Source organism: Chenopodium album, chromosome 6, assembly GCF_948465745.1.
Source record: "Chenopodium album chromosome 6, dcCheAlbu1.1, whole genome shotgun sequence".
Taxonomy (NCBI): domain Eukaryota; kingdom Viridiplantae; phylum Streptophyta; class Magnoliopsida; order Caryophyllales; family Amaranthaceae; genus Chenopodium; species Chenopodium album.
The window spans coordinates 76,739,339-76,747,271 of NC_137839.1; the positions used below are offsets into that span (position 1 = coordinate 76,739,339).

General features: G+C 33.0%; 1 protein-coding gene and 1 pseudogene across 1 annotated transcript; one reads left to right on the forward strand and one right to left on the reverse strand.

Annotated features, from left to right (window-relative positions):
- Positions 1-448: 448 nt before the first annotated feature.
- LOC145635357 (berberine bridge enzyme-like D-1 pseudogene) lies at positions 449-2,172 on the reverse strand (annotated as a pseudogene).
- A 2,464-nt stretch (positions 2,173-4,636) lies between these two features.
- LOC145635358 (peroxidase 27-like) lies at positions 4,637-6,704 on the forward strand. The gene is made up of 4 exons (XM_081686640.1): positions 4,637-4,861; positions 4,976-5,161; positions 5,565-5,730; positions 6,146-6,704. Exons 1-4 carry the CDS (start codon positions 4,637-4,639, stop codon positions 6,562-6,564), a joined length of 996 nt encoding a protein of 331 aa, XP_081542766.1. The 3' UTR covers positions 6,565-6,704.
- The last annotated feature ends 1,229 nt before the right edge of the window (positions 6,705-7,933 follow it).

A 7,933-nucleotide genomic window follows, 5' to 3' on the forward strand; every position in this document is an offset into this window, starting at 1 on the left:
ATGAGATTCGAACCCGTGACCTTTGTGTCACGTTGGCTCTGATACCATGTTAGTGGATCAACTCAATCAAAAGCTTAACCTGATGGTTGAGGCACAAGAATGTGTTTTATACTCTATCAATTACTTGCAATAAACTAGCCTTTGTACATATTGTACATCTCTTCAACAATTCTGTAGAGCATCAACAAGCTGAGCGTTCAAAACGATATAGGATCACAATGACTACCTCATTTTTGTCAAGTTAGCATAAAGAATATCTTTTCACTTACCAATCATTGACACACTCACAAATTTTGGATTATAGTTTGAAATTAGTGAATAAGGTAACACTTTTTGTCTACTCCCACCATTACCATATTTTCTTACTTCGTATACTTGTCTAGTTGATTAGTTGCATACAAAACAATAATAAATTTCGGATCACAGATGCATGTGATCTTGATGATAATTGATCTCAAACAACATTGGATTATTATTTCTCATTTCATCAAACAAATTAATGTACATTTGATTCACAACTCATCATGATATTGTACACTAGAAGAGGGAATCCCCTGTATATGATTGAATACATTTTGTTGATCAATAATGGTCTTGACTTTAACCAATCTATCATAGTTTCCCAAGAAATATTTCTCCCCCCAAACTCTAGCCTTTTTATCAATATCCTCATCTTTATCCGTAAAATCGATTGTTCCAAGATCAAGGTCTATGTAATTTACATAAGCTGCCCTAGGGTTAGAAGCTACGAAAGGTGTCATGTAATCGTAAACTTTCCTAATCCAACTCAAAATCCGATTTTCATCATCTTCCTCTACCCAAAATGAAATGTACAAAATGTTATATAGGTTGCCTTTTCGATGAGGAAATGCTATCGAATCATTGCTTATCCGATCCATAATACCTCCATAAGGGTCCAAGAGTAGAAGTCCCATAGGTTCTATAGCAACCATTTCAAGTGCGCCCTCTAGTCCCTCAATCGAGATGGGTTCTCGAACATAATCAGACTTAGCCTTGATGTAAGACTTATCTGCCCAATACCGCGATTTTAAATCATGGGTTGTACTCCCTTTAGGAAGGCCCGAGAAATACAAAACAGACTCGATCCAACTCATTTCGAGGTATTCTTCTTCACTAATCTCTAACTCCAAATAACGTTGGTTAACAATTGACATTGCCTCAAGTCTTGACCCTAGATAAAACCCTTTAAAAGTAACATACACTTCTTTACTTGTGCTAGAAGTGAGATAGATTGAGATATGAAAATCATCCTCCAAATATGGTGCAACAAATTGCCACTTGTATATTAATTGGGCCAACTCATGAATTGGGCCTTGTTTAGTAACACTAAAGCAAGTAACCCCTTTAGGAACATGGACTAGTTGAACCTTCCACCCATAAACAACCCCAAAATTTCCGCCACCACCGCCTCGTAAAGCCCAAAATACCTCCTCCCCCATCTCAGCCCGGCCCATAACCCGGCCCTCAGCATCAATCAAGCCCACATCCAACACATTATCAGCTGAAAGCCCATACTTCCGGCCCAAAACCCCAATCCCACCACCAGAAAAATGCCCACTAACACCAACTGTGGGCCCTAGCCCAGCAGGAAACCCATAATAACTACTGTGGGCTGCAATAGCAGAGTATAATTCCCCTAATGTTGCACCACCTTCAACCCAAGCTGACTCAGATTCAAGATCAACAATCACACGGTTGAGATTCATCATATCAATGATAACAAATGGGTTGTTGCCACGTGGAATTGAGGATATACCTTCATAACTATGACCACCACATCTGATTCTAATCTCTAGAGATAATCCTCTGCAGCAGAGTACAGAGTTAGCTAGCTGCTCCTTACTCTCTGGTAAAATTATAGCCGTTGGTTTTGGGGTTGAATCTTTAGCAACCCTTAGATTTTGGAGAGAGAATTTGAGAAAATGATTGTAGTGTATTGAAGAAATGTGGGTTGAATTTGGGTGTAAAGTAAAGTTTGTGATTTTATGATTATTAAAGCAATTAATTATGGGAAAATCTGTGGTTTGTGAAAGAATATTAGTAAATTGACTAAGAAAGATGAAAATTTGAAGAAAAAAGATTGGATCTTTGTGAAATTTCGACATTGATGAAAGGAATTACAAGTAGTGGAAAGAGATACTGTAACACTGATGCTAGTGAAAGGTGTTATATAAAAGGAAATTTATGCCAAGTGGTTGAGATTTGAGAATATCACTATCACGTGTTTCATGGCGAAAATATTTTTAACTCAGAAATTTTACTACAGTCTACGTATAATAGTGGAGGTGAAAAAGCATACCCGACCCGATTTGAAATTAATTCAAAAAATATTCAACTCAACTTTGGATTCGCGTGGATATAATAATTCAGCATGACTCAACTTTAAAAATTAATCCAATTCAATCATTCGGATTAACACCTGTAATTACAAGTCGTGTTACTGTACATCTGTACATGATAGTAAATCTAGTTTAGGCGTTGGACAAATTTTTCTTATTCTTCATTAAGACAAGAGGGCTACTAAACCACATCCGCATTTTATCAGGTAACATTCATATTTTAACGTTGAATGAACTTACCTTCACGTGTTTTCCATCTCCTAACTCACTCTAACATTTTTTACTTGAAACTCATAAAATTTTTATGTGAACAATATTGTGAGACAGATGGATAATAATTGATAATCATTGCACAAACTTTTAAATAAAACGGATGTTCAGTAATTACTGAACATCCGTTATAAAGTGACAATAAAATACGCAAAAGTTACACTAAAACGCATAAAAGTTACCCTGATATATATGAGTTATTTATGCTTCATTGATAAATTTGACAAAAGTGACACTAAATTTGACAAAAGTGACACTAAATTTGACAAAAGTGACATTAAATCTGACAAAAGTATACCCGATGTACAGTAAATTACTGAAAACCAGATGTATACAAAAGTTTTCCTAATCATTAAATTGAATTATTTGATAAAATCATGTAGGACTTATTTTAGAATTAAAAAATATCATAAAGTATAACTCCACTATCATTCTTCCTTGGCTCCGCTGTCAAAGAAACAAAAAATATTTGTATGATACGTCCCCTGAGCAGGTAAAAGAAAGCCATTCACATATTAGAATGGCCTATCGTACCGACGAAAGCAGAATATGGATGTCATTCTTTTGTCCATGAAATGGCCAATGTTTTTTTTATTAGGAACGAGATAAAGCAATTTGTGACAAGATGGAAAACTGAAGGACGTATGCAATACAGCAATAATGTTGTTCAGCCCTCATTAAGTCATTAGACAAGATTTGGTCTAGACTTGAACTGGTTTTTTTTTTAAAAAAATAAATAAATAAATAAATAACTAATATATATATAGTGGGTTTTCGTATTCTTAATAGTAACGGGGCTAGGTTTTTAATGTTGGTAGGGCACTGCGTACTAATTTTAGATAAATTAAAGTAATACTATACTTAATTACATACATAAAACATTCACTTAGAACTACTACAAACCCCAAACTAACATAGATTAAAAAATAAATAATTATACCAACCTTTTATTGTTGGGTAAGTGTGGCTTATCTAACACATGGGGGAGAAGATTAACGGTATCCATTATTATATACTCATCATACTATAATACCAAGTAATACAGTAGTTCATTTCATGACATTGGGTGATCAAATATGAACGTCCTAGCTTACAATTTAAGCGATATAACTTAACTGAGTCTCGGAAATTCAGGCAACTAAAGGGTGGTGGTCTCTTAATATAAGGACGATACATGCTACGTGACATATTATATCCTGAATTTCAGATCTAACTAGCTAGTTATAAGCCTGATTTTGTCTATTCATTATAATAATTACATAATTTAGAAGAACCAATTCTCTCTAGTTCAACTTCGAATGTATTAATGCAAGAGGGTAAAATAGGTGAACCGTGTACGTACCTTATTTGTTTGTTTTGAGTTTTACACATGATTGTTTGTAATTTTAATAGTTCATGCCTACCTTCAATTGTTACATCCTACACATTTTGGAATGTGACTTGGTTTATAACTTTCTCTATGACTGATAAATTGATAATTACTTCATTAGATACTTCTTTCTAAAGGGTATTCTATGCTAATTGCTTGTTTTTTCTTTTTTCCCTATCCAGATGTGCTTATATTGGATTAGTAAGTTGTCATATTATTTGAATCCTAAATGTCATATGAAAGTGTTGGAACGTGAATTATTCAATATTGTTTATTCTTTATTTTTCATAATAGCTTAATTTACGACTGTAACTAGTTCTAGATATATATAATATAGTGATTAGTGAGCATAAGTTTACATTTTAAAGGGTTTTAGCCTTCATTGAATAAAAAATTGTTTATAAACCATGAAGCTCAAGTAGATCAACAATACTAACTAAGTGACAAGAAAATCATGTTCATTGGAACAAAAAGAAATATTACTTCAAGTAGCAATAACCGAATGGCAAATATTATAATAAGTATGTTAAGATATATATAACTATATAAGAATGAGATCATGTTTAACCCATAGCAACACGTACAATTTACAAAGCTACTACATACATACACAAAGCTAAACCTTGTAGTATTAGAAATGGCTAGTCTTAAAATTATTACTACTCTCTTCCTTCACTTGGTGATAGTTATGCCATTCATACTCCACGGCGTAAATGGCTATGGCCTACATCCAGGGTTTTACGCGACATCATGTCCACAAGCGGAGGCCATAACAAAGAAGATTATCAATGAAGTTATCGCGATTGCACCTTCACTTTCTGGCCCTTTGCTTAGAATGTTCTTCCATGATTGCTTTGTACGGGTATGCATCTTATATATAATCATCTCTTATTGTTGAGAATTTTTTTAGCAATTTTCAACAAAGGAAATTTTTATATATGTACGCGTTTTTAAAGTATAGGTATTTAATTTTCAGGGTTGTGATGCGTCTATTCTTTTGGATTCCCCAATCAAACAAGCTGAAAAAGATGCACCTCCAAATCTAACTCTTCGAGGGTTTCAAATTTTTGATAGAGTTAAAGATGCATTAGAGCAAGCATGTCCAGGAATTGTTTCATGTGCGGATATAGTTGCCATAATTGCAAGAGATGTTGTGGCCGCGGTAACTACATACACTACTACTTCTATCCCCTTCTTATATAACATAATCATGCATCTAATTTTATTGATTTACCAACTTTAACAAACATTATTGATTTATCAAGGTTTCTAGTGATATAAAATTAAAGAATTGAAGTATGAATTACAATATTGAAATTGTAATAATAACAAATTTAAGTTATACTTGTACATATATATAACAAGGAGCAATACATTCATATTACACCTTAAGAAAAGGTTTTTGGACAATTAATAGTCAAATTATGCATTGTTTAAATACCAAAATTGAATATCATTTCAAATGAAAAGAAAATGAATATTATTATTCACCTTGAATTTATTAATTAATATTACGAAGTATTATATATGTATTAATGTATGTATATTTACCTCTATATATATAGGTGGGTGGACCATATTGGGAGGTCGAAACTGGAAGAAGAGATGGAATAATATCATCCCTCAATGAAGCCCTAATTAGTCTTCCATCACCCTCATTAACAATAAACTCTCTTAAAGCAAGTTTTCAACAAAAAGGACTTACTACCAAAGATCTCGTTGTCCTTTCAGGTACTCACACTTTCTATACAATTAAATTAACTAGATTGTATGCGTGCTAACGTACAGTGTGTGTATATATATATATATATATATATATATATATATATATATATATATATATATATATATATATATATATATATATATATATATATATATAAAAACATGTAAATTAGAATGAAAAACAATAGAAGATATGGAATAATGGAAGTAATAAAAAAAAAGGTGAAGTAGAAGTTATTTAATTGGAGGTTATAGCAAAAAAAATGCATAAGATTTTAGAATTTGACTTTTGTAGAGTTGTGGTTAAGTGTTGAAAAATGACTGCAATAATATAAAAGATATCATATACGAAGTACATGATTCACATCTATAAACATATTTTTAATATCTTATAATCTTGTTATTACGTACAATGTTGCAGGTGCACACACAATCGGAATATCACATTGTTCGTCTTTCATAGATCGACTATACAATTATACTGGTATAGATAACACCTCGGACCCAACCCTAGACCCCGAGTACATGGCTAGGTTAAAATTGAGTTGCACAAAAAATGGTCCAAATGTATTGGTGGAAATGGACCCTGGAAGTTACAAGACTTTCGATGTGCACTACTACGAGCTCGTGTCAAAGAGAAGAGGATTATTTCAATCGGATACTGCTTTGCTTGATGATCCTGAAACCAAAGGTTATGTTGAAGCAAATAGATATGATAATAGTAGAGAAACTTTTTTCCATGATTTTGGAACGTCAATGGTTAATTTGGGTAGGGTTGGGGTCCTTACTGGTAATTTTGGTGAAATTAGGAAAGTTTGTTCCAAGGTTAACTCACTCTAATTTCAACACATAGCCAAATGTTTAACTTCTTCCATTTTTGAATTATTAAATGATTAACTAATATTATTTTTTTTTTTTTGAATTTATAATGTTAATGTGTAAATTCAAATTGTTTGAAATTTTTTTCTTGTGTAACAAAAAATTACAAGTCAACAATCGTGGTACCCAAAGGCCCAACGTACTTGATATTAGAATTCCTTGCTTAATAATTACCTCTTTTATTATCATAATTATTCAAAAAAAACTTTTGAATTCTGCTTTGGGTATTTTAGAAAGGAAAAATGGAATCTAATAATCCCACCTTTGCCATTTTTGCTCAAAACAATCCCACATTTTCAAAATCTGAAAATAATCTCACCTTTGATTCTCATCTGCTCAAAACGATCCCTTTACCGGTTTGTGAAATTGCCACGTGTTACCTTATTAGTGGTCTTATGTTAAAATAAAAAATAAAAACAAATATATAACTATTTATAAATAAAATAAAATAAATAAAAAAACCAACCCCTTTACCCCTGTCGAAACACCCACCTGAAACCTTCCCTGCCGGAATCAACTCGCCTTCCCCGTCACTCCCAGACTGACCAATCACCAAAATTCAAACTCCAAAAATATACTAGTATTAATCTATTGTCCTTTGTTTTTTTTCAACAAATTTAATCTGTTGTCCATTCCTTCATCTTTTCTATAATATCCAAAAAAAACAAAATTGAAATGTGATTTCATCACCGAAATTCTACTGTAAATTGAGTAGATTCCACAAACCAAGATTTTCCTTTTTACAACTAAAACTTCAGATTAGCAACAATTGGGCATATGTAATTCACAATTAGAAACTTGGAACATATCTCATTAACACCAACAATTTTCAATTCGTTATATTAAATACTAGTATCAAATTCAAACAACAGTAACTAAGATTAAGAATCGAAAATCAATCAATTCACCTTTCCCATCTCTCAAACTGTTCTCTCTCTCTCTCTTTCCCCTCCTTTGAAGCTCTCAACAATGGCGTCTCATTTTCATTTTGCTGGGTCAGGTGAGAGGGGGTGGGGTTTGGTGTTTTCAGGAATCGGGATAGCGTTTTCAGGGAGGGCTGCCCGGCCTGGCTGGGATCAAGTGAGGGGGTCATGGTGTGGTGTTGAGGTCAGATGAAAGGGGGTGGTGGGGGTCAGGGTGGTGGTTGGTGGTGATAATGGTGATTAAGAAAGAAGTGGGAAGAGAAATTTCAGAAGTTAAAAAAATAAATAAATAAAATAACCTGTTGAACAGGTTAAGGGTAAAAGGGACTATTTTAAGCAGATGAGTATTAAAGGTGGGATTGTTTCGATTAGTCAAAGGTGGGATTGTTTTGAGCAAAAATGGTAAA